The following is a 25588-nucleotide window of genomic DNA, read 5'->3' as shown; positions in this document are numbered from 1 at the left end:
GGTGTGAGTGTGAATGTCGGTATTTTGTGTGTCTGGAATTTTTGCTTCTACAAATCCCTGGGAGTTGCTGAGGGTGGGGGGGGCAATATTGCAAGGGAGGGGAGATAGACCCCCCCCTCCTTTGCTCTCCCTCTTCCATCTTCCTCCCTCCCAAGCTTCCCTCCAGGCGGTTACTTAGTGACATGGTTGTTAAGTGAATCTTGGCTCATCGGAACATCGGCCTCAGCCGTCGTAAATACGAATCAGTTGTTGGGGGGGGGGTTTAATTTCGATCACGTGACCACGGAGGGAGAGGCTGCGACGGTCGTTAAGTGTGAAAAGGGGTCGTGAGTCCCTTTTTTCAATGTTGGTAAATGAGGGGTTATAAGTTGAGGACTCCCTGGATAGACCTTCCCGCTCGAGTGTGGGTGGGGCGGGGGGGTTAGACTGGATGGCCTCCCAGGTCCCTTCCGTTTCTGTTACAGGTATTCCTCAATTTTCAACCGTTTGTTTAGTGACCGTTCTAAGTTATGATGGCACCGAGAAAAGTGACCTACGACCATTTTTTCAGACTTAGCGTTTCAGCGTTCTGATTGACATTTGGATGTTTGGCTGGTGGGTCGTATTTACGACGGTCGCGCGGTCCCTGTTTGAGACCTCTGCCCAAGCAAAGTCAGCAGGGGAGGGGGGGGGGACCAGATTTGCTTAACGACCGGGTCACTCTCTTAACAACCCGAGTCTACAGAGAGGGGCGGCATACAAATCTAATAAATAATAATAATAATAATAATAATAATAATAATAATAAGAAGAAGAAGAAGAAGCAGTCCTAGGTGCTTGAGAAGCGAACCGACTGGTGATGAAATACGAAATCCAGCATAGTGATCTCGTTTGCTGTCTTGTATTGACATAATAATAATAATAATAATAATAATAATAATAATAATAATAATCAGTCGTAGGTGCTTGGGAAGCTCCCGACTAGTGATGAAACACGACATTCAGCATAGTGATCTCGTTTGCTGTGTTGTACTGACATAATAATAATAATAACAACAACAACAACAACCACCACCACCACCACCACCACCACCATGGCAAGGAAGGTCATAAAACGGAGCGAGGCTCAGCTAACAATGTGTCTCACTTAGCGTCAGAAACATCGAGGGCTCCATTGTGGACATAAAATGAGGACTTTCTGTTATTTATATTTACAAGTTTCCTCATTTAACAACAGCGGTGATTCGCTTAATAAATGCTGGAGAGAAAACGGGGGAGAACTCCCCCTGAACAAATTTCACGTATTCGGTTGTGGTCATAAGTCAAGGACTAGCTGTACCGTATTCTAAGGTGGAGCATGTGCAGACTGCCCAGGAGACCCTCGTAATGATCTGGAGTTTGGAAAGGGCCCTTCTGCGTCAGCTCTCCTCCTCCTGTATTGCGGTGCATGGAAGGTGCATGGCGCATGGCCAGCCTTATCGCCCGAGCGGCTCTCTTTAATCACTCTTGGCGGGAGTCCAGCCCTTTCGCAGATACGCCTTATGGTGTGGTGCCCGCACTGCAACGCTCATGCTCCAGCATTGGCAATGTGGTGCAGTGCTTAGAGCAATGGGTGTCGGGGGGGAGGTGAATGTGCTCTGGAGGAAAAATCCCGGGTTCAAATCCCTGCCACCGTTGAGACCAAAATTTTAGCTGCTAAGCGAGAACAGAAGTGACTTTTGCCTCCTTTTGCAACCTGTCGGCCAGGGTTATTAGGGGGATCGCTGCAGGAGCAAGAATACGGCTCCCCCCCCCCCCCCCGTTGGCTTGGATGGTCAGAAGGCCGCAAACACACCCACACACCCTGGAATTGTGTGATCTCTGGGACTCTGCAATCGGCCTTAAGTACACGCCAGCTGCCGAGCCTCTAAATTTTGATCGCAGGACCAGAGAGTGGATCCAATGGTTGTTAAGTGTGAAAAACGGTCGTAAGTCTGTTCTTGGAGTGCCGCTGGAAGTTTGAACGGTCACTAAGCGAATGATTGTAGGTCAAAGACTACCTAAAAGTATCAATACCAGGCCTGGGTTTAACCTCGGCCACTTGAAGACTTGCAGACTTCGTAGAGGGGTGGCATACAAATCTAATAAATACAAATACAAACTCCCAGAATCCACTGGGGAATTGTGGGACTTTTAGTCCATTCAGGAATTCTGGGAGTTGAAGTCAATTGGAGAATTCTGGGACTTTCAGTCCACTGGGGAATTCTGGAAGTAGAAGTCGATTGGGGAAATCTGGGACTTTTAGTCCATTTAGGAATTCTGAGAGTTGAAGTCCATCATATCTAAAAGTTGCCAAGGCTGGACAACTCTGGGTCTCCTGCTTGAGCAGGGGGTTAGTCTAGAAGACCTCCAGGATCCCTTTCAACCCTGCCATCCTGGAACTGGCGGCCCAGTTGGACCCACAAGCCCATGCTTCCCAACCCATCGGCACCAAGGTTGCCTTCTCTCCCTTTGGAGGTCGAAAAAAACAATCCAACCTCAGAAAAACCACGGCGCCCGTCTGCCGACATTCCCTCCCGGGCCCAGGAAGCCTTCAAAGCCGCTCGGCTCCCTTGAAAACCACCGATGGGCCGGATTCCAACCGGTTGAGTTTCCTAACTGTCCCCCCCCCCTCTTTTTTTTTTTTTTTTTTTTGCTGGGCCTGCAGTTTTGGGGAACCTCAGGGCCGCTCCCTGCTGCAACTCCTCCCGAGCGGCAACAGACATTAAAAAGAAACCTGCAACCACTAACCACCATTGTTGGTGAAAATTGCTGGGTGGGAAGGCCGAGCCCTGAACGGGTTTATTTTAAGACGGGAATATTTTTAAGGAGCGTTTCGGTCTCCTTGTCTCTTTTCCCAGAGTTTCTTTCCTGGCACCGACGACGTTACAAGAGGAATCCGAGTTCGGCTTGTCTAGGCTTGTTTCCTCCTTTCCAGGGAAAACCTGGCTTGTTCCCAGCGAAATTCCCCAGGCCTGCAGGGTGACTCTGCTCTTCAGATGTTGGATTCCTACACCATGTGAAAATGCCACTGGATGTGTGCGCAGGTTGACCGCAACTGGGCCTGAGGGATTCTGGGAATCGAAGTCCACCCATTAAAGCACACTGCTGGGGAATTCTGGGAGTTGGAGTCCACCCATCTTAAAGCATGCTGCCTAGGGAATTCTGGGAGTTGAAGTCCATCTGCCTTAAATCATGCTGACTAACAATTCTGGGAATCAAAGCCCACCCATTTTAAAGCGTGCCACCTAAGGAATTCTGGGAGTTGAAGTCCACCCATTAAAGCACACTGATTGGGGAATCCTGGGAATCGAAGTCCACCCATCCTAAAGCCCGCTGCCTAAGGAATTCTGGGAGTTGGAGTTCTCTCGTCAAAGCCCGCTGTCTGGGACATTCTGGGAATCAAAGTCCACCTGCCCGAAACCTGCCGACGTGGGGAAAATACGGCCTTGTTTTGTCGCTAGGAAAGAGGGTCCATGTCCCCGGGACCCCCTCGCTTCCCTTCATGACCTCATATCTTCCAGGCCCAAATTAGTAACGGATAACGGCAGATCCGGGCAGCAGCCCCGAACTCCCCTGACCCCCACATCTCTGGGACGGGGCCCAAACCCTCCCAGCCAAACACACTAGGAAGCTTTGCCTGGGTAGGAAATGTTCTCATGCGCGCAGGTGCTTCCTGCCTTACGCATCTCACACGTGTGCACACAGACCCACAACCACACACACACAAAGAGCCATGCACAAGCACACCCGCCCTTTCTCCCCACAGGCGTTTCTGGCCCCACAATGCAAGGAAACCAGGAACCAGGGCAACGTCTAGAAAAATCGGAGAGAATAATTGAGGAAGGGCCGGTGGGAAGCAAGTGTTAATCTCGCCTGGGGAGGGGGTTGCGCAGAGACACTCCCCCCCCTCGCCCATGATGCCCAGCCAAAGTTTCCTGAGCTTTAAGCACCTTCCGGGTCCTTTCTTCCTGAATGCTCTATAAATAAACCCACTCCTCTTTGTCTCCACACCTTCTTCCTGGCTATACTGAAGGCTACCCGGTCAGTTTCCTTCCTATTTCGGCTCCCCCTCCAACTCCAGATGTTATAAAAGACCCCTGCTGGAGCCAGCCACCTTTTGAGGCTGGTTCTCAGAAGGTTGCGGCTCTGGAAGGGACTGGGGGGGTCCAGCTGGATCTCTGCCCCCCCTCAACCCAGCTCAAAGCCCCCCACAAGTGCCAGGCAACACAGCGTCCCCCCCGCTCCTCTGGTCATCCCTGCAGGACAGGGGTGAGTATTGGGGGGGTTGGGATTGGGGGGAGACTGGATTCACAGCTAGAAGGCAAAGATGCAGGGGGAATCGCTCAACAGCCCCGGCGACTTGGTACAAACCAAACCTGGTTTGGTAGCTTAAGCCATGTTCTGTTGGTGGGAGGTGGGATTGGTTTGTTTCAGTCGCTGGGACCAACCTAGGGGGGCATAAGATCCATGTGTGATCAGCTGACGGGGGGGGAGGGTTGAAGGAGTGGAATTCATCCAAGAGCAATCCAGTCTAGGTTTTGACCAAGAGTTAGCCAGTGGAACTGCCTGCCCCCAGAAGTTGTGGGTGCTCCATCCCTGGAGCTTTTTAAAGAAGAGATTGGACAGTAGCCCTTTTTTGGAAATGGGATAGGGGAGGTCTCCTGCTTGACCAGAGGGTTGGACTAGATGACCTCAAGAAATCCTTTCCAACCCTCTGATTGTCTCTCTCCCCCCTTCTTTCTTTCTTTCTTTCTTTCTTTCTTTCTTTCTTTCTTTCTTTCTTTCTTTCTTTCTTCCTTCCTTTCTTTCTTTCTTTCTTCTTTTCCTCTCTTTCTTTCTTTCTCACTTCTTTCTCTCTCTCTCTTTCTCCTTCCTTCCTTTGTTTCTCTCACACACTTCTTTCTCTCTCTCCTTTCTTTCTCTCTCTCTCTCTCTCCCTTTCTGTTTTCTTTCTTTCTCTCTCTCTCTCTTTATCTCCATCTTTTGCTCTATAGCTACCGTAAATCTATGTCTGTCTATCTGTCTGTCTAATGTTGAGGTTTTTAAAACTAGACTGACCAGCCATTTGTCTGAAATGGGATCTCCTGCTTCTGCAGTGGGTTGGACTAGAAGACCTCTAGAGTTCCCTTGCAGCCCTTTGATCCTCTCATTCACTCTCCCTTTTTCTTTCTTTCTTTCTTTCTTTCTTTCTTTCTTTCTTCCTTCCATCCTTCCTTCCTCCTTCTTTCTTCCTTCCTTCCTTTCTTCCTTCCTTCCTTCCTCCTTCTTCCTTCCTTCCTTCTTTCCTTCCTTCCATCCTTCCTCCTTCTTTCTTTCTTCCTTCCTTCCTTCCTCCCTTCCTTCTTTCCTTCCTTCCATCCTTCCTCCTTCTTTCTTTCTTTCTTTCTTTCTTCCTTCCTTCTTTCCTTCCTCCTTCTTCCTTCCTTCCTTCCTTCTTTCCTTCTTTCCATCCTTTGTCCTTCTTTCTTTCTTTCTTTTTCTTTCTTTCCCTCCCTCCCTTCCTCTCTCCCTCTCTCCCACTATGTCTCTCTGTCTGTCTCTCTAATCTTGAGGTTTTTAAAAACGGACTGGCCAGCCATCTGTCTGAAACGGTATAGGTCTGACCTCCTGCTTAAGTAGGTGGGCTGGACTAGAAGACCTCCAAGGCCCCATCCTGCTCCAGCCAGCAAAGATGTACCAGGACGCAGCATGAATATGATGAGAATCAATGCCGCTAGCCTACCTTTCTCGCGTTTTTAATTTATTTGCTCGTGGAACTTTCTTAATAGATGGCGGGAATGCGGTTAATATAATATATTTTGACTTAAGTAAAATGCAGGGTGGGGGAAGAGCTGTCCGGGGGGAATTCTGGGAGTTGAAGTCCCCCCGCCAAAGTTGCACCGCCTGGACTGAGTGGCCCCCCTCTCTCCCCCCTCTTCCCTCCCTCCCAGGAGTCATGGCCGGGTCCAACTCTGCCGGTTTCGTCCGCGAATTCACTCGCCACTCCAGCGATGTCCTGACCAACCTGAACGAGCTGCGTAAGCGACAGATCCTGACGGACGTCACGTTAAGGGTGGGGGGCTGCCCCTTGCAAGCCCACAAGGCTGTCCTGACTGCTTGCAGGTGAGAATTTCCCCCACTGTGCCCAGGGGGGCACGAGCGAGGTTGGCACTGTCAAAGCAGGGATAAGCGGAGAAGTTTTCACACTTGGCAAACTTTTAAGACTTGTGGAATTCTGGGACTTTTAGTCCACTGGGGAATTCTGGGAGTTGAAGTCCCCCAAGTCTTAAAGTTGAGAAGTTTGGGGGCCCTTGGGATAAAATGTGGTGGTGGGGTCTCAAGTGTGGTGGTGGGGGCCCTTTGGACAGGACACAGGTCGGTGTCCTATCCAAAGCAGCCCACGCCTGTGAGAGGGGCACAAAAGTTCAGAGTTTGAACCCAGGACTCCTGCGGCGGCTTCCTGCATAGCTGGAAACATAGAAAGTGGGATTCCCAATCTAAAAGAAGGAGGAAGTCCTTGGCTTACGACCGTTCACTCAGCAACTTTTCCACATCAGCCCTGAAAAAAAGCGACTTACAACTGTTTTTCACACATACAACTGTGGCAATATCCACACACAATCAGCTGATTAAAATTTGAGATGCTTGGTGACTAACCCATATTTATGATGGTCACCGTGTCCCGGGGAGATTACTTGATCCCCGGGTTGTGACCTTCTGACCAGCCGGATTCGCTTAAACAACCAGGCGACTCACCTAACAACGGCAGTGATTCGCTTAACCACGCTGGCGAGAAAGGCCTTAAAACCGAGAGAAGGCTGATTTCAGCCATGTCTTGCTTAGCAACGGACGTTTTGGGCTTGATCATCATAAATGGAGGACTTGCCTTCGATGTTGTTGTTTTTTTAACACAACTCGTTTTGCATTCCTTTTTAATCTTTTTTTAATTGTTGGAATTTTGCATTTTGACTTTCTTAAAAATTAAGATAAAATTTTTATTTTTAATTTTTGTAAAATTTACTCAGCCCTGCAGGATTAAGACTCCCCCTCCCCTCTTCAGGCCCACAGGCCCGAGGGAAGGTGAGGTGTATGGGATTTGTAGTCTGCTCTCTTTGAACTGTTCAGAGACAGAGGCGGCTGGGTGCTCCCCCTGCCTCTGACTTCTCCTTCCTTCTTTTTCCGACAGTGGCTTCTTTTATTCGGTTTTCCTGGGCCACGGAGGCCACGAAGTCAGTGTGCTGACCCTGCCCAGCTCCATCGAGCCCGTGGGCTTCCAGGCCCTCTTGGATTTTATGTACACCTCTCGCCTCCTGCTTAGTCCGGGCACGGCGCCCGCGGTGCTGGTCGCCGCCTCGTATTTGCAGATGGAACATGTAGTCCAGAGCTGTCACCGCTTCCTCCAGGCCAGGTATCCAGGGGGGATTTATTGGGGAGGGGGCTCAAAAATGGAGAGGGAGGGGTTACTCTTCCATTGGAGTGAGGGGTTTTTTGAAAAAAAAAATGCTTTAAAAAACGTGGGGTGGAAGGCTCTTTTCCTTTCTGGGGGATTTAAGTGCCCTTGAGAGAATCGTAGAAGGCTCGGTTGCCAACCTGGAGCCCTTGGGATGAGTGGGGACTACAATTCCCACAGTTCCCAGCCAGCATTGGGTTCCTGCCAAGGGATTCGACCAGTTGGTCTCCTACTTTAAGATGTCTGGACTTCAACTCCCAGAATTCTCCAACTAACCAGCTTTAATTCCCCAGCCAGCATTTTTAACAAATATCCAATTTTTAACAAGAGAGGTTTTGGGTTCAATTCTAGTCGTAAGTCGAGGATTATCTATACCATTGGAGGGTGGGGGGGGGCGGCGGAGAGGATCCCTGAACCCCTTAACTTGTCCATTTGGGTTCCCACAGTTACGACCGGCTCACCTTCCTGCTACCCCCCCTGGACACCCAGGAGCGCCCCCAAATGTCCCGGCCAATGGAAGACCAACCACCACTGCAACAAGGTTCTGTCGTGGCTCTTTTTCCCCAAGGAGGAGCCACCACCAACGGGGCCCTGCAGCCCTCATCTTTTTACTCCTCCGGAAAGGATTCCGCACCCGTCAGATCCCCTGGAGCTGGGGATCTCTTCCCAGTGATCCACCCGGCCTCCCCTGCTGAATCCAGGAGCTGCACCCCGATCCCGAAAATTTGCAACTGGAAGAAGTACCGCTTCATCGTCCTCAATTCCGTGACAGAGGGAAGCCCATCCGGCGAGGAGGAGGCGGGAGAGTCCAGCAGGTCTGGAGAAGGAAGCCCCGCCCCCAGGTCAGAACTCCCCCCCCAATCACCGACATTGTAACAAGAGGGCCTCTGGGCACATACAGAGAGCTTTTTCCAATTCTGTATTGGGTCAAACAGGCTCCCTAACAGCTGGACGAGGATACCGTGAAGTGTAGTTCCCCAATCGGAGGGGTGTGTGGGTGTCGCCCCGGGAGGGTATAGTCCCTGGGCATGTGCAGACTGCATCACCTGTCTTTCCCTGCTCTTGGTTCTGTTTTGGAGTGCCTGCCCTCGCACCAGAGTTGAGAAGATTGGGGGGTACATCGAATTAGGGGTGGTGCTGCCTCTTCGGGGTGAAGAGAAGGTCGTCAGATGGGATTCGGGGTATTTAGGGGCCCCGTCAAGTTTGGAACCCAGGATCTGTGCTGTGCTGACTGCTGCTCTCCCCTCAATGCTGCAGAAAGCCTCCAGCTGACCTCTGGTGCTCCATTTGCACCCCGGCATCCCTCATGGTCCCTTCTCCACCCCCCGGGGGTCTTTCTGCCCAACAGGGAGACGGCTGCAGCCCTGGTGAGTGATTGACATGGGAGGAAGAGGGGTGGGGTCCTCACTTTCTGGAGCTCAGCGTGGCCCCCATGCAATCCATTGCCCATCTGCGGGGTGGGAGGGGCCCCCCGGTTGGAGAAGCATTTTTCCCTCCTCTGCCTCAAATGAAATGAAAGACTTCGTCAGGAGTCTTATTTTTCCCCAGCGCTGTTGCAGCTTTGAAACGGTTGCTGGCCGTTTAAGTCAAGAACTCTCTGCATTTGGGTCTGGCCACAGCCAGCCTGTAACAGAAAGGAGGGGTTGGGAGGCATGTGCAGAGTGTCTACGTTTCCACCTAGGATGGATGGATGGATGGACAAATAAAAATAGATGGTGGATGGTTGGATGAAGAATGGACAGATAGATATAGATGATGGATGGAGGGAGGGAGGGACGGAAGGAAGGACAAATAAAAAGGAATGATGGATGGATGGATGCAGTGATGGGCTACCAAAATTTTGACTACCACACTGTGGGCATGGCTTATGCATTTTCTTTCAACCTGGATGAATGGACAGAGATATATAGATGATGGATGGATGGACAACTAAAAATATATGATAGATGGATGGATGAATGAATGGAATGGAGGGATGAATAGATACAGATAATGGATGGATTGAAAAATAAAAATAGATGATGGATGGATGGATGGATAGAATATATTAGAATTCTTTATTGGCCAAGTGTGATTGGACACACAAGGAATTTGTCTTTGGTGCATATGCTCTCAGTGTACATAAAAGAAAAAGAGACATTTGTCAAGAATCATGTACAACACTTCATGATGGTCATAGGGGTCAAATAAGCAATGAAGAAACAACCAATGTTAATAAAAAAAATCTTAGGATACAAGCAACAAGTTACATATAGTCCTGAATGGGAGGAAAAGGATGATAGGAATGATGGGAAAAACTAGTAGAACAGAAGTGCAGATTTAGTAAAAAGTTTGACAGTGTTCAGGGAATTATTGGTTTAGCAGAGTGATGGCGTTCGGGGGAAAAACTCTTCTTGTGTCTAGTTGTCTTGGTGTGCAGGGCTCTGTAGCGACAATTTGAGGGTAGGAGTTGAAACAGTTCATGTCCAGGATGCGAGGGGTCAGTAAATATTTCCCCGCCCTCTTTTTGACTCGTGCAGTATTTAGGTCCTCAATAGAAGGCAGCTTGGCAGCCATTGTTTTTTATGCAGTTCTGATTCTCCTCTGAAGTCCGTGTCCGTCTTGTTAAGTTGCAGAACCAAACCAGACAGTTATAGAGGTGCAGATGACACGATAGATATAGATGATGGATGGGTGGAGTGATGGAAGGATGAATAGATACAGGAAGGGCGGGATGGAAGGAAGGATGGATGGACAGATCGATGATGGATGGATAAATAAAAATAGACGATGTAGATGGTGGATGGAGGGAGGGAGGGATAAATAGACACAGATAATGGATGGTTGGACGGATGGATAGATAGAGATGATAGATAGGCAGATAGATATATAGATAGATAAATGGGAGAGTATGTGTGCGAGAGAGAAAGAGAGAGACCCGAGCAAAGCCTATTCCTTTCCTTGCTCCCCAGACAGTGGCTCCTCCAGCTGCCAGGCCTGTGATCTGCACTATCTCCGGGAAGAGGCAGAAGAGCAGAGGGGCCGCACAGCCCACTCCCCAGGTGCCGAGGAGAAACTTTACAAATGCCACTCCTGCCCTTCCTCCTTCCGTTGCAAGCGGAGCCTGGCCAGCCACCGAGCCTTGCACACAGGTGGGCGTGCAAAGGGCGTGCAAAGGGCACACACGTGTGACCCTCAAGGCCAAAACCAGAGTGGGTAGGCGGTACTGCGGCTGGACGGCAGGGGAGACGCCCGCGGTTTTGTTCCTCGGTCGGGTGGACTTCAGTTCCCAGAATCCCCCAGCCAGCCTTGTCTTCCTGCCAACAGGGGAGAAGTCCTACCGTTGCGGGATTTGCGGGGCTCAGTTTAACCGTCCGGCTAACCTCAAGACGCACTTACGCATTCACTCCGGAGAGAAACCCTACAAGTGTGAGATATGCGGGTCTTGTTTCGTACAGGTAAGGAGACACATACACTCAGGGGAATCACATCCTATTGGTTGGCCCCACCTAGGTCAAAAAAGTCAAAATGGCAGCCACCACCACCAAATTTCCTTTTTTAAAAGAAACTGCTCAAGGGATACAGCAGCCATTGAAATTTGGAAGGTTTTATCCCCTCGAGATGTTTTCTCATTCATGTCAAGAGTTTGCAACCCTGGGTTACATATTTTTATAATATAAAAAATATATTATATTAATTTAATAATACATATTATTTAATATTTAAATATATTTAATATTTACATTTTAAAATATTAAATATATATACATATATTATTTAATATGTAATATATTATATTGTATTTTTAAAAATTCAGGAGGGAAGTTTTTTTCATAGGAGAGTGAACACAAGGGCAAGGGGGCACAATCTGAGGTTATTTGGGGGAAAGATCAGAAACAACTTGAGAAGAAAATATTATTTGACTGAAAGAGTAGTAGATGCTTGGAACAAACTTCCAGCAAATGTGGTTAGTAAATCCATAGGAACTGAATTGACCGGTGGGTGGGCGTGCACCTTGGAGCAAGAATTGGCTCCTGCACATGCACAGGAAACAAAATCTTGTGAGAGGACGCACGGGCGCATGCGATTTCAATGATTTTCAGCATGCGCAGAAGCAACAAAAAATCACCGAAATCATGCGTGCTCACACGTCTTCTTGTGAGATTTGCTTCCTGCGCCTGCACAGAAGCCAAATCTTAGTCTGATACGCGTGCATACCTGCGCATCGTTCACCCAGAGCTACACACGGAACTGCACCAGTAGTGAAGGTAAGCAGGAACCCCCGCCTGCATGAACAGAAGGAAAATTGTCCCTCTGCGCATGCGCAGAAGGAAAAAGTCACTCTGGGGGACATGCAGACATGTACACCAAACGTCAAGATGCGCATGCGGTGCACTAGTAAGAAAAAGTAAGGACCCTGCCCCCTGGATTATGCGCCCTATGGAAGTGGGTGGGGTGGGCGCAAATGCTCCCCCCACCCAAAAGGTGGCTTCATTGGATCGCTTTCCAGGTGGCGCATCTCCGAGCCCACGTCTTGATCCACACTGGGGAAAAACCGTATCCATGTGCGACTTGCGGCACCCGTTTTCGGCACCTGCAGACCCTCAAAAGCCACCTCCGTATCCACACTGGGGAGAAACCTTATCACGTGAGCAGAGAAATGAGAGGGGGGTCTTTCCTCCTTGGTGGGGGGGCGAGAACCTAGGGGAGTGGGAGCTGGTGGAGCATGATAGCTGGGCAAAGGAGGGCATCTTTCTGAGTTCTCCATGTGGTTGAACGGAGGGTAGGGGGTCTTCCAGGGAAGAGTAGGGAGGGGGAAGAATTGAGTGGGGGGACCTCAGGGTTCAGGATCGGAGGGTTTGGGGGTTTTTTAACAGTTTGGCTCACTTCTGGGAGACGTCTCGCTGCCTGGCTAGTTAGCGTCATCAGGGCTTGATGAGACGAGGAAGCGATGGTCAAGGAGGAGTTTTAGAGCAAGGGCCAATTAAGTGGGTGGGCTTCAACTCCCAGAATGCCCCAGTTCCCACCACAACCAACTCCTCCTAACCTGTTTAAATTGGGTTGGGGTCTCCCGCCCTTGAAAAAAAATTGGACGTGGTTTTCCACTTTTGCAGAAGTGCTGAACTGCAGCCCCTCGTTGTAGAAGGGAGTCACTGGAAATTAATCTCACGGCCTCCACTCCCCCCTGCCCCCCCGTCACAAAAATGGGATTGATTGATTGATTGGATTTATCTGCAGTCCAACTCCAATTGGACTCTATCCAATTTAGGGTCTCCAATTTAGACCCTCTCCTGGGGCCGAATTTGCAGAAATTTGGAGACAAATATCTTGTCTTTGGCAAACTCCGAGCTGGGTGGTTTTTTGGACAGATGTTTTGTGACCTGACTAGGGAACATCATCAGGGCTGTAATGGTGGTGGTGGGGTGAGGAGGAGGAGGAACTGGGAGGGTCCCTGGTAGTTTCTGAGCTTGGTTGCTAGAATTCCCTGCAGAGTTTACTGCAGGGCTGAGTAAATTTTTAAAAAATTAAAAATAAAAATTTTATCTTAATTTTTAAAAAGGTCAAAATGCAAAATTCCAAAAGTTAAAAAAAGATCAAAAAAATTACGCAAAACGAGGTGTGTTAAAAGAAACAAAAACATCAAACAACAATTAAACACCATCAGTGCTAGAAAGGAGTGGAGTTTGCAGAGAGGAGGAGGAGGAGGGAGAGGAAGGGAGGGGGAGGACTATGGGGTCTTTGATACTGTCTGGGCTTGGTTGTGTTGTTGCAGACATCTTGTGACCCAACTAGGGAACCTCATCAGTGCTAGAAGGTGCAACCCCCACCTCCATTGTTGCACTGATAGTGTTCCCTAGTTGGCTCATGAAACGTCTGCAAGGTCAACGAGCACCAAGGACCCCACAGTTCCTCTTCCCTCTCCTCATCCTCTTCCTCCTCTTTTCTCCTCCTTCCTTTTCTCTTCCTTTTCTTCCTCCTCTTTTCTCCTTTTTCTCTTCCTTCTCTTCCTCCTCTTTTCTCCTTCTTTTTCTTTTCCTCCTCTTTTCCCCTCCTCTTTCTCTTCCTTCTCTTCCTCCTCTTTTCTCCTCCTTCCTTTTCTTCCTCCTCTTTTCTCCTCTTTCTCTTCCTTCTCTTCCTCCTCTTTTCTCCTCCTTTTTCTCTTCCTCCTCTTTTCTCCTCCTTCCTTTTCTTCCTCCTCTTTTCTCCTTTTTCTCTTCCTTCTCTTCCTCCCCTTTTCTCCTCCTTTTTCTCTTCCTCCTATTTTCTCCTCCTTCTCTTCCTCCTCTTTTCTCCTTTTTCTCTTCTCTTCCTCCTCTTTTCTCCTCTTCCTCCTCATGAAACGTCTGCAAAACCCACCACGGTCAGCGAGCACCAAGGACTCAACAGTTCCTTCCCCCCCCCACATAACCCCCTCCCTTCTAGCACTGATGATATTCCCTAGTTGGGTTCCGAAACGTCTCGGAGCAGAGCCGCAACCTACAAGAGTTGACCGGTTGCTTTGCCCGCCTCACCGACCCGCCATCACCTCCTTTCCTCTCCGCAGTGCGAGGATTGCCGCATGCACTTCCGCCACAAGAGCCAGCTGCGCCTCCACCTGCGCCAGAAACACGGCGCCGTCACCAACACCAAGATCCGCTACCAGGTGCTGGAAGGCCCCTACGCCACCCTCTGCTAAGGCCGGGAATCCTCGTCGTCACACAAACCACGATTGCTGGTTTCCAGGCCAGGAAGGGATTCAAACACGCAGACGTGTTTTGCGAATGGAGAAATTTCCTCTTTACGCCTTTCCCATATTTCCCCCTTTTGTGGTGCAGGTGGTCCTCAACTTACGACAGTTTGTTTAGTGGCCATCGGAAGTCCCAGCGGCCCTGAAAATTAAATTAAATTAAATTAAATTAATTAATTAAATAAATTAAAATTTAAGTTAATTTTAATTTAGTTTAATTTAGATTTATAAGCCGCCCAAATCCTTCCGGACTCTGGGTGGCGATTTCGGGCTGTTTTTCACCCTTAACAACCGTTACCAATATCCTCATGGTCAAAAATTCAGGCGCTTGGCCGCCAAGTTGTCTTTAACGCCGGTCGCAGCATCCTGGTGGTGCCCACAGTTGTAACCAACCCAGTCCATTGTGGAATCAGGATTCGCTTAAGGACCGGCCCAATTTAAACCACCACGAGAGAAGAAGGAGGTCACAGAATTGGGTGAAACTCACTTACCATCCAGAGCGATTGGTTTAACCATTGCGAGAAAGCAGAGGGTCAAAAAAAGAGGGTGAGACTCGCTTAATGACCCCCTCACCTAGCGATGGAAATTCTGGTCGTAAGTCGAGGACTATCCGAAAGATTCCAGAAGGGGGGAGGGAAGGGGAGGGGCCCCAAAAGACCCACATTACCATGATTGGCCCCACCTCGCACTTGGCTCTAATCTCATTCGTTCCAGCTTCAACTACAATTCCCATCTTTCCCACTGCTGGTTGGTGGGAGGTGATGGGAATCTCATGGCTAACTTTCCCGGGGACGGTGGGGGCGGTGGGGGCTGTCTCAGAATTACACCCCACTCACCCACCCCCCATCTTTGGAGAAGAAGGGGTGGGGGGGCTTTGAAAGGGGCCGGATTCCGCAAACACCCCCCGAATTCAGATAGTACACAACCTGTATTGTGTTTGCAATGTTGAATTTGTTCGGGGGAGGGGGCACAACATCTACAGTGAATTTTGCTCATTCAAAAGATCTTATGAAATCTCCTTCTTTCCTCCATCCTTCCTTTCCTCCTTCCGTCTTTTTCTTTCTTTCTTTCCTTCCTTCCTTGCTTTCTTCCTCTCCCTTCCCTCTTTCCTTTATTCCTTCCCTCTTTCCTTTATTCCTTCCTTCCTTCCTTCTTTCTTTCTTTCTTTCCTGTTTAAGAAAAATAAACTTCCGAGATCTGCCCACTCCCCTTTTTTGCAGAAAACTTGGGATTGGGGGGAGGCAGCGTTTCAGAAGCCAAAGTGGAGAAACGTAGAATAGAAAGGCCAGATTTAAAACCCAAAATGATGGTTTATTTGAAAGCAGGGAGGGGGGGCATTAGGTGCCCAATTAACATTATATAGCAATGCCCCCTCTCCCCATAACACCCCCCCACTCCAATTTTGCCCCGAGTTCAGAAACGACTATAATATATTTTAATCCAGTTTCACCCCTCCTTAGTTGCTTCTCACAGCCATCCTTCACCTCCAGGATAGGTCCAGCTGGGGACAATGGGGTTTGTAGTCCAACATGCCTGGAGGGGTTTTTTTGGAGCGATGTGGTAGCTGAGAGGTGGAGCAGTGCCCCCCTCCCAGGAGTCTGCTAGTTCGATCCTAGGTAGAGGCAGATATTTCTCTCTCTCTCTTTCTGGGAATGTATCTGCCAAACGAAACTCCGTCCTGGCGACGGGGAATGGCGTCCGGCCATGAAAAAGAGCTAAGTCTGCTAACTCCATTCAGTTGCCCAGATTCCACCCCAAAAAGGCAAAATGGGGTTGTTAAAAGAAGATAATGCCTGGAGGGTTTGGGCCAACGAAGGCTGATTAAACCATAGTTTGGCTTTATTACCTTTATTATTATTATTTTTAATATACTGTATAGATATATATCTGATTTACTTTCCCTGCTGTCCCTATCCCGCATTATTTTGCTGGCTGAATAATGTTTTCTTTCCAGCCTTCTGTCTTTTATTTTCATTTGAAATTTTATTTTTCATTTTTTTTTAATTATTATTTTGGTTTCTATTGTTCCTCTCTTCCCAACAGCCCGCGGCCAGGTTTAAATTTCGGCCAAGGCGCCTCTCTTGCCATTTCATAGGATAGCACAGTGATGGCGAAACTATGGCACGGGTGGCATGGCACAGGTGGCAGGCGGAGCCCTATCTGCTGGCACGCAAGCCGTTGCCCTAGCTCAGCTCCAACGTTCATGCAGGTGCCGGCCAGCTGATTTTTGGCTCGCACAGAGGCTCCGTGAGGGTGTTTTTGGCCTCCAGAGAACCTCCAGGAGGATGGGGGAGTTTTTACCCCACCTCTGACTCTAGGGAAGCCTTTGGAGCCTGGGGAGGGCAAAACACGAGCCTACTGGGCCGTTTCCAGCCTCCAGAGGGCCTCCGGGGGGCAGGGAAAGCTGTTTTTGCCCTCTGCAGGCGTTGGATTATGGGTGCTTTTGGATTATGCTTTTTCGGCACCCGAGGGAAAAAGGTTTGCCATCACTGGGATAGTAGGTTGGTATTGCTTGGAGAGAAGGCTGCGGGAAGGAAGGAAGGAAGGGACACACTGAGGTCTAGCGCCTTTAAGGGTCATCCTGTGTAAGGTTTCAAGGGTCTTGATAAGATGGCTGCTTTTTACCGGTGGCTCAAAACCTGGGCAGGAAAAGGAGAGCATTCCTAGCAGGAAAATTCAGGAAGTCCTCGATTTACGACAGTTCATTTAACGTCCATCCAAAGTTGCAACGACACTGAGAAAAAAAAGAGAGAGATAACGACCGTTTTTCACACCGACGACCGTCACAGAGTTCAAAGTCTGGACACACTCGGTCACCGACTCACCTTTACAATGGTCGCAATGTAACTCCCTTTTTGCGACCTTCTGGCAACGCCAAGTCAAGAAGGAGGGGGGAGCCCGATTCACTTAATGACCGTATGATTCACTTAAGGACTGCAGCCAATTCGCTTAACAACAAAATACAAAGGTCATTGGATCAGGCGTGACTCACTTAACAACCGAGTCTGCGGAGAGGGGCGGCATACAAATCTAAATAATAAATAAATAAATAAATAATAAACCTCCTCAAATTCTAATCTCTATTCCAGTCGTAAGTCAAGGACTGCCTGTAGGTTTAGAATGGGAATTGTTTGGCTCTGATTTATTATTATTATTATTATTATTATTTTATTTTTGCAAAATGGGATTTGGGCAAAAAGGGCCTGAGGTTGCAGGCCAACCTTGAACTGGTCATTAAAAGAGACATGGAGGATTTGAAAGTCATAACAGCGAGACAACCCCTCCCCAAAGGCTGGAGGGAGGAGGGGGAGGGGGAGGAGAGATACAGTTTGGAAGAAAGACCACCACCCTTTATTCAATCCGCCGGGGCTGCAATGAAAAGGATGGAGGAGGGTCACATGAATAAAGCTCACATTATTTTAATACGAATTGTCATTTTTCCTGCAATGCTAAACTTGGGAAATTCAGATTTTGCTCATTTTGGGGGACTGCGGAGCGGGTGACTTTGGGGATTAATTGGGGGGGGGGAGGTTACACCCAGTGAAGGGCTACTACACTGTGGGTGTGTGGCTTATGCATTTTCTTTCAACATCTTTCAGTGCAAATTCAATTCAATTCAATTCAATTTATTAGATTTGTATGCCGCCCCTCTCTGAAGACTCGGGCCGGCTCAGAACAACAATAAAAACAATATTCCAGCGAAAACAAATCTAATATTAAAAAGCACATAAAACCCTATCATATTTAAAAAGCAAACAACACATACATACCCAAACATAAGTATAAAAAAGCCTGGGGGAAAGGTGTCTCAACTCCCCCATGCCTGGCGGTATAGATGGGTCTTGAGTAATTTACGAAAGACAAGGAGGATGGGGGCAGTTCTAATCTCTGGGGGGAGTTCATTCCAGAGGGCCGGGGCCACCACAAAGAAGGCTCTTCCCCTGGGTCCCGCCAAACAACATTGTTGGGTGCTCTGGGGTGGGGCTCCATTTTTGCTACCCCACTGCGTTTCCCCCCCCCCATCCAGGCAGCAGCCCACCCCTGGATACACCCCACAGCAAATACGTTACCGGGGAGGTTGTTTTCAGCTGGGGATCCCTTTGCCCCCAAATAAATAGCGAGATTTGGCCAATTTTTGACATTTTTGTGTCAAAGCCAAAAATAGCAAAAATTGCCGAAATATCGCACAAGGATGTTCACATGCACAAGATTTGGGTGGTTTTTGACTCTATCTTTGCTTCCGCACATGTGCAAAAGGGAAAAAAAGGAGAAAATAGCCCAAATCCCACACGCGCAAAAATGCTCATGTGACATTTCGGTCATTGTGCATGAACAGCAGCCGAATCTTGTGCAAGCGCACACGGAGCGCACTGTGAGTGCCGGTGGCTGGCAGCCCATCACTGATTGGCAGGCAGGCATGCGCATCGGAGCGGGATTTGGCTTTTGCGCATGAGCAGGAAACAAAATCTCACGAGAGGATGTGTGGGTGCGTGAGATTTTGGGCGATGTTCAGCTATTTTTTGCTTCTGCGCATGTGCAGAAGTCTTCTAGGTGCACCAGGCGAACCTGGGCAAACGCCCTCCTCACCACAGCCGAAAAATGATGTTCCAATGTCAGCTGTGGATCGAGGAGGATGCCCAAGTTGCGGACCCTCTCTGAGGGGGTCAGTAGTTCCCCCCCCCCACCAGGGTGATGGACGGACAGATGGAATTGTCCTTGGGAGGCAGTTGGGGGAAAGATCAGAAGCAACGTGAGAAAACATGATTTGACTGAAAGAGTCGTAGATGCTTGGAACAAACTTCCAGCAGACATGGTTGGTAAATCCACAGTAACTGAATGTAAACATGCCTGGGATAAACATAGATCCATCCTAAGATAAAATACAGGAAATAGTATAAGGGCAGACTAGATGGACCAGGAGGGTCTTTTTCTGCCGTCAGTCTTCTAGGTTTCTATGACCAAAAGACTGAATTTGCAACAGCACTAAAGAAAGGGGACCGATGACCATTTTTGACACTTAATCACAGTCGCAACTGAGCTTTCCCTGGGTCACCTGAGCCAAATTCAGACGCTTGGCAAACTATTTTTATTTATGATGGTCGCGGTGCCTGTCAAGTGATCCTTGTTTGCAACCTTCAAACTTAATGAAGGAGCCGGATTCACTTAGCGACTGGGATTACTAGCTTAACGACCGCGGTGGCAAGCGGACGTGTGTGGCAAGTTCACTTAACACGGGTGGCAAGTTGGATCGTGTGACCACAGGGGACGCTGCGGTCATAAGTGTGGAAAACAGCCATAGGTCCCTTTTCGCAAGACCGTCGTAACATGGAACAATCGTGCTTAAGTGAATGGGTGTCATTCAATTCAATCTTCTATTTTGACTTTTCTGACCGTCGTAGCCACAGACGTCTCTCCCAACATCTGGGACACCGCCCCTCCTCATGCAGAGCGGGTGTGGGGTCTTCCAGATGTGCAGAATGGCTTCCCCATCATCCCACATCTCATCAGCCTAGGTAGGGATGGGAGTTGTAGTCGTAACCATCGTGAGGAGTCAAGAAAAGAAAAAATGATTATTTATTTATTCATTCATTCATTCATTTATTTATTTATTTTGTCCAATACACAATACATATTGAAGAGAATAGACATGAAGCATTATACTGTATATAAAGAGAAGATATAAAAATAGAGGAGAAGATATATGAAGGAAGAAAAGATATATGAGATATGAGATAAGGAGAGACAATTGGACAGGGGACACAAGGCAGGCTAGTGCACTTATGCACGCCCCTTTTATCAGTTATATATATATTATACCAGTTTCCCAACAGCAGGAGGCTACCTCGGCCATAAAGCGCCATCTTGTGGCCAAATTAAGGCATGACATTATCCATCCGGTTATAGTTGACTTAATAGTTCAATGTTAGAATGGCGCTGAAAAAGAAGTCACTTTTGAGTATTTTTCACACTTAACGACCATTGGTGCCTCCCTGTGGTCACGAGATTAGAATTCAAATGCTTGGCAACTGGCTCATATTTATGAGCATTTATGAGTTTTTAAGGTCACAGTGTCCCGGGTTCAAGTGACCTCTTTTTGCGACATTCTGACGAGCAAACTGAACAGGGAAGCTGAATTCATTTAATGACCACGAGACTTACTTAATAATGGCAAGTGATTTACTTAACCATCGTGGCAAGAAGAGTTTGTAAAATGTAAAAAATTCGCTTATGGACAAATATTTCACTTGGGGCGTAAGTTGAGGACTCCCTGTACAAATGTCCCTATTTTGGATCACAGAGACCACAAAATTCAGGCGGGAAGCAGCCAACGGCCTCTTTCTTCACTCGGCGGCTGAGCTCTTGCCGATTCTCTTCCGGAGAAGATATTTTTAACGGAATCAAAGCGATTCACTTCTTGCCAAAAAAGGGACTAAAAAAGGATGCAGACAGGAGAGAAAGGAAGAGCAAAAATAATAATAAAAAATCATACAGATTTCAATCCAGAAATATTTCCGTTAGGGATATTACCAGAAAAATATGATAAAGGTGTTCTGTCTGGGACCCCCCAGACGCCAACCCCAACCAAAAAGAGTAGCCAGACACACTGGTAAAAAGCAAAGGCAGTTTATATACTGGAAAGCAAACACAGGTAACAAAAACTGTTCTTACAGACAGGAACACGATGAAGCTTCACAGAGGTTTCACGAAGGCCAGGCAATAAAACAGGATTCTTGCTGGCAAAAACAATGCTGGAGATAATAAAACCCACGCCTCCCCCAAGTCTTTCAGACTTCTAGGCCACAAGCCAAGATCAGAGACGCCGAGGATCGAAGCAAGGTCACAGGACTCCCAGTTGATAACTCTCCACAAGACTGTAAGGGCGGGCCTGCCTTTTCAACCCTGCTGAGGAGAACCACACCCAAACCCAGCTGTTGCCAATTCAGGGATGGAAATACTGTTCTAATTGGCCCCTTCTTTGAGCTGCACGTCGCTGCCTCATGTCTATTATAGCCTGTGCGTCTTCATCCAATGAATCCAGGCTACTAGCTGGGGAGAGCCCCCCCCCCGAGGGTCTCAGGCTGCTCTCCCTCCTCCTCTTCCTGACGTTCCTCTCCCCCGTCTGCCTGGTCCTCCCCCTCCTGTTCACTGTCCTCCTCCTCTGGGCATGGATCCGGCAGAGATCCAGCCGGTCCCTGAGGAGCCTCAGGCGGAATCACAACAAAAGGGAATGTATATTTAATATTGTGTGTTTTGATAGCAGCGAGAAATAGTATTTGCACAGCAATGGAAAACGCCTACAAGGGAAAATATAATTTAAAAAATAGTAGAGCGTGCAGAAATGGACAGGTTAATACTAAAGATAAAGGGAAAGGCAGATACAGAATATTTTTTAATGCGGGATTTGTTTTATCGATGGTTAGATTATAGAGGTGGAAGCTGAAAGTTGAAAGATGATTAATATGTACAAACAATATTATTATTATTATTATTATTATTATTATTATTATTATTATTATTATTATTATTATTATTATTATTATTATTATGTCACTACAACACAGCAAACGAGATCACCATGCTGGATTTCGTATTTCATCCCCAGTCGGGCGCTTCCCAAGCACCTAGGACTGCGTGATGTAGCGGCGGATTATGACACGTTGGCCATCTTTAAGCCACCCCTGGTCACATGATCATCAAGCCACTCCCACCTGGTCACATGGCTGGCAAACCACACCTACAAAATAAGCCACGTCCACAGTGTGGTAGTAAAAATTTTTGCAGCCCTTCCACTGGCAACCAGGAATGGGTTGCAGCCAGGATGGCTGGGATTCGGGGTTCTGGTGGCGGAAATTGAGATGCGCGAAGTGTGCGTGCATGTGTGAGATTTGGCTTCCGCGCATGTGCAGCAAGTGAAATCAATTTCACCAATTTTCGGAAGTTATTTTATTCCCGCCTGCGCAGAAGCAAAGTTGGCGAAAGTTGGCAAAATCGGTGAAAGCTCCCATGCGAGAGCATCTTCGTGCGAGATCCTGCTTGCTGTGCATGAGCAGAAGCCAAATCTTGCGCCGATGGGCGCACGCACGCCTACTGGGCGCGATAATTCCAGAGAATTGGTAGCGGACGGTAAATGGAACTCCTGCCTGGTTGAAACCCCCACCTGCTGCAAATTGCACAGTCATCTCTCTCTCTCTCATGCACACACACACTTGACCCCTCACCCCCCCAGTTTGGAATTTGCTGATATCTGCTTCCAGGCAATGTTTAACCAGCGTCCCACTCCTCGTTCTCCCAGCCGGACCCTCCTGACGAAGCACCTCGGGGTCTCTCACCTTTCCCCCCTAAGTGGCTCCCTCCCCGGTCAATGGGGGGTGGGTTGAATCTACAGATCTTTCCCCTGATCTCTAAGGCTTCCCGAGGGGGAGGGGTGCTATCCTGTCCTGGCCCCGTGGCGTGGGACAGCATGGACAGAAATGAGCGCTTAGCTGAGCTGATTTAACAGAGCAAACGGAGCTACCGAGGCAGGAAAGGGGGACCTTGGAGGTCTTCTAGCCCAGCCCCCCCTCCAGATTGAACAGGAGACCCCCATGCCATTTCAGACAAATGAAAATAGTGACATGTGATAGATGTGGGCGTAAATACAGAATTCTGTAGTTGTCTGTATTTATTTATCTTGTCATGTTTACGCAATGTATATTGGACATTGGCAGCCCTTTGAAAGGAGACGGATGAAACAAACTAATAAAATTACATCGCTTCGCACATTACATAACTAAAAAGTTAAAACACATAAATAAAATAAATAAATAAAGAAGTAAATAAATAAATAAATAAAATAGAATAAATAAATAACTAGAATAAAATGAAATTAAAATAAAATAAAACCATAAATAAAATAAAGCCATTAAATGAATGAATGAATGAATGAATGAATGAATAAATAAATAAATAAATAAATAAATAAATAAATAAATAAATACGGGGCAAGAAAAAAAATAAGTGTGTATTTCCTCTGCTGTTCACAACTGCTGTTTGCACATTTTTTAAATTTTTATTTATTTATTTATTTATTTATTTTTATTTGTAGGCATTGGTGGTGTACAAAGAAATAGCAATGTTTATATACACGATACTAGTAAAAGAGAAACATTAGGACAGGGGACGGGAGGTCCGCTGTTGCACTTATGCACGCCCCTTACTGGCCTCTTAGGATTCGGGTGGAGAGTCTAAGGGTAAATTTGTGGGGTTTGGTGATGATACTACAGAGTCAGGTAGTAAATTCTAGGTATCAACTACTCGGTTACTAATGTCGTATTTTCTGCAGTCGGGTTTGGAACGATTTACTTTGAGTTTGTATCTGTTGCGTGCTCGTGCGTTGTTGTGGTTGAAGCTGAAGTAGTCGTTGACAGGAAGGACGTTGTAGCAGATGATTTTATGGGCTGTGCTTAGGTCGTGTTGGAGGCGACATAGTTCTAAGGTTTCTAAGCCTAGGATTGTAAGTCTAGTTGCGTAGGGGATTCTGTTGTATAGTTTGCAAGCTGAAGCCCCCACCCCAACAAAATTACAATCTAATTCCCTGGATATGGGGGGGGGGGTTGCAACACGGAGAGCTTTTTAAGTTGCAAGGATTTCAACTTCCAGAATTCTCCGGCCCATCCTGCTTTTTCCCACACTCCCCAAACCGACTGGGACAAAAAGTTACCAAGCTGGTGATTGATTTACTCCTGGTGCCAGACATTTCAAATTGGTGTGGAATGTGGCGTTTTAAAAATCCACGTAAATAAATACCAGTAAATGAATCCAGGAGCAAAGGGCACCAGGAATCCCACAAACCCATTTTTCTCTCCCTCCTCCAGCTGCTTATTTATTTATTTATTTATTTATTTATTTATTTATTTATTTATTTATTTATTTATTTATTTATTTATTTATTTATTTATTTATTTATTTATCTATCTATCTATCTATCTATCTATCTATCTATCTATCTATCTATCTATCTATTTATTTATTTATTTATTTATTTATTTATTTATTTATTTATTTATTTATTTATTTATATACACATAGTAAAATACATGATGAAGGTTATAGAGGAGATACTCAATAGTAAAATATATCTGAGAAATAATAGAAAAGAAGATATAGTAATAGAACATATCAATGAAAGAATAGAAGAAGAGATATAGGAATAGAAGAAAGGTATAGGAGATATAGGAGAGCAATAGGACAGGGGACAGAAGGCACTCTAGTGCACTTGTACTCACCCCTTACTGACCTCTTAGGAATCTGGAGAGGTCAACCGTAGATAATCTAAGGGTAAAGTGTTGGGGGTTTGGGGATGACACTATGGAGTCCGGTAATGAGTTCCATGCTTCGACAACTCGATTACTAAGGTCATATTTTTTTACAGTCAAGTTTGGAGCGGTTAATATTAAGTTTAAATCTGTTGTGTGCTCTTGTGTTGTTGTGGTTGAAGCTGAAGTAGTCGCCGACAGGCAGGACGTTGCAGCATATGATCTTGTGGCCAATACTTAGATCTTGTTTAAGGCGTCTTAGTTCTAAGCTTTCTAGGCCCAGGATTGAAAGTCTAGTCTCGTAGGGTCTTCTATTTCGAGTGGAGGAGTGAAGGGCTCTTCTGGTGAAGTATCTTTGGACATTTTCAAGGGTGTTGATGTCTGAGATGCGATATGGGTTCCAAACGGATGAGCTGTATTCGAGGATGGGTCTGGCGAAATTGAATGGAATGGATTGAATGGGAAACCGGTGAATAAAATCAAATCTGGACTCTGGAAAGAGTTCAAAGAGCGACAAAGAGGATTGGGAGACTGGAGTCTAAAACCTATGAAGAACGGAATTGCAGGAACTGGGCATGGCTCGTTTAATGAAAAGAAGGACCAGGGGAGACAGGATAGCAGCCTTCCAATATCTCAGGGGTTGCCACAAAGAAGAAGGAGTCAAGCTATTCTCCAAAGCCCCTGAGGGTAGAACAAGAAGCAATGGGTGGAAACTAAACAAGGAGAGAAGCAACTTAGAACAAAGGAGAAATTTCCTGACAGTCAGAACGGTTGATCAGTGGAACAGAAGTTGCCTCCTGAAGTTGTGTATGCTCCAACACTGGAAATATTTTTAAGAAGATGTTGGATAACCATCTGTCTGAAGTAGTGTAAGGTTTCCTGCTTAAGCAGGGGGTTAGACTAGAAGACCTCCAAGGTCCCTTCCAACTTTTGTTGTTGTTGTATATTAGAAATAAACTGCTACAGCAGTGTTTTTCAACCATTGTGCCACGCCAGCAACAGTGGCATCGGGTAGTAACTGCTGGCTGGCGGCAGGGCGGTCAGTTGCGAGCAGGAGCTCCAGGGTGGAGGCCCCGATGACGGCGGCTGGACGTGTTGCTGGATGCTGTACATGCTGGTGCTGCAGGGCTGGCACTGGCCCGCTGGCTGGGCCAGGAT

General features: G+C 47.3%; 2 protein-coding genes across 2 annotated transcripts in view; one reads left to right on the top strand and one right to left on the bottom strand.

The window, feature by feature from the left end:
- LOC139175949 (asialoglycoprotein receptor 1-like) overlaps positions 1-25588 on the bottom strand; it is a 579489-nt gene that overhangs the window by 490792 nt on the left and 63109 nt on the right. The window lies entirely within an intron of this gene.
- BCL6B (BCL6B transcription repressor) lies at positions 4034-14271 on the top strand. Its single transcript, XM_070766870.1, has 9 exons — positions 4034-4269; positions 5931-6102; positions 7166-7387; positions 7876-8271; positions 8687-8796; positions 10381-10560; positions 10736-10866; positions 11919-12056; positions 13953-14271. The coding sequence occupies exons 2-9, from the start codon at positions 5936-5938 to the stop codon at positions 14082-14084; spliced, it is 1476 nt and encodes a 491-aa protein (XP_070622971.1). The 5' UTR covers positions 4034-4269; positions 5931-5935; the 3' UTR covers positions 14085-14271.

The sequence above is a fragment of the Erythrolamprus reginae genome, chromosome Z (genome assembly GCF_031021105.1).
Source record: "Erythrolamprus reginae isolate rEryReg1 chromosome Z, rEryReg1.hap1, whole genome shotgun sequence".
Taxonomy (NCBI): domain Eukaryota; kingdom Metazoa; phylum Chordata; class Lepidosauria; order Squamata; family Dipsadidae; genus Erythrolamprus; species Erythrolamprus reginae.
Note: the sequence above shows the minus strand (reverse complement) of the source record. Positions and strands in the feature narration are given on the sequence as shown.

What these genes read in the sequence shown, in the direction of transcription:
- BCL6B (XM_070766870.1), top strand. Translation starts at nt 5,936, where the DNA reads ATGGCCGGGTCCAACTCTGCCGGTTTCGTCCGCGAATTCACTCGCCAC. An exon ending in GAAGGAAGCCCCGCCCCCAG is followed by an intron (nt 8,272 to 8,686) that starts GTCAGAACTCCC and finishes TCAATGCTGCAG; the next exon opens with AAAGCCTCCAGCTGACCTCT. An exon ending in CCACCGAGCCTTGCACACAG is followed by an intron (nt 10,561 to 10,735) that starts GTGGGCGTGCAA and finishes TCCTGCCAACAG; the next exon opens with GGGAGAAGTCCTACCGTTGC.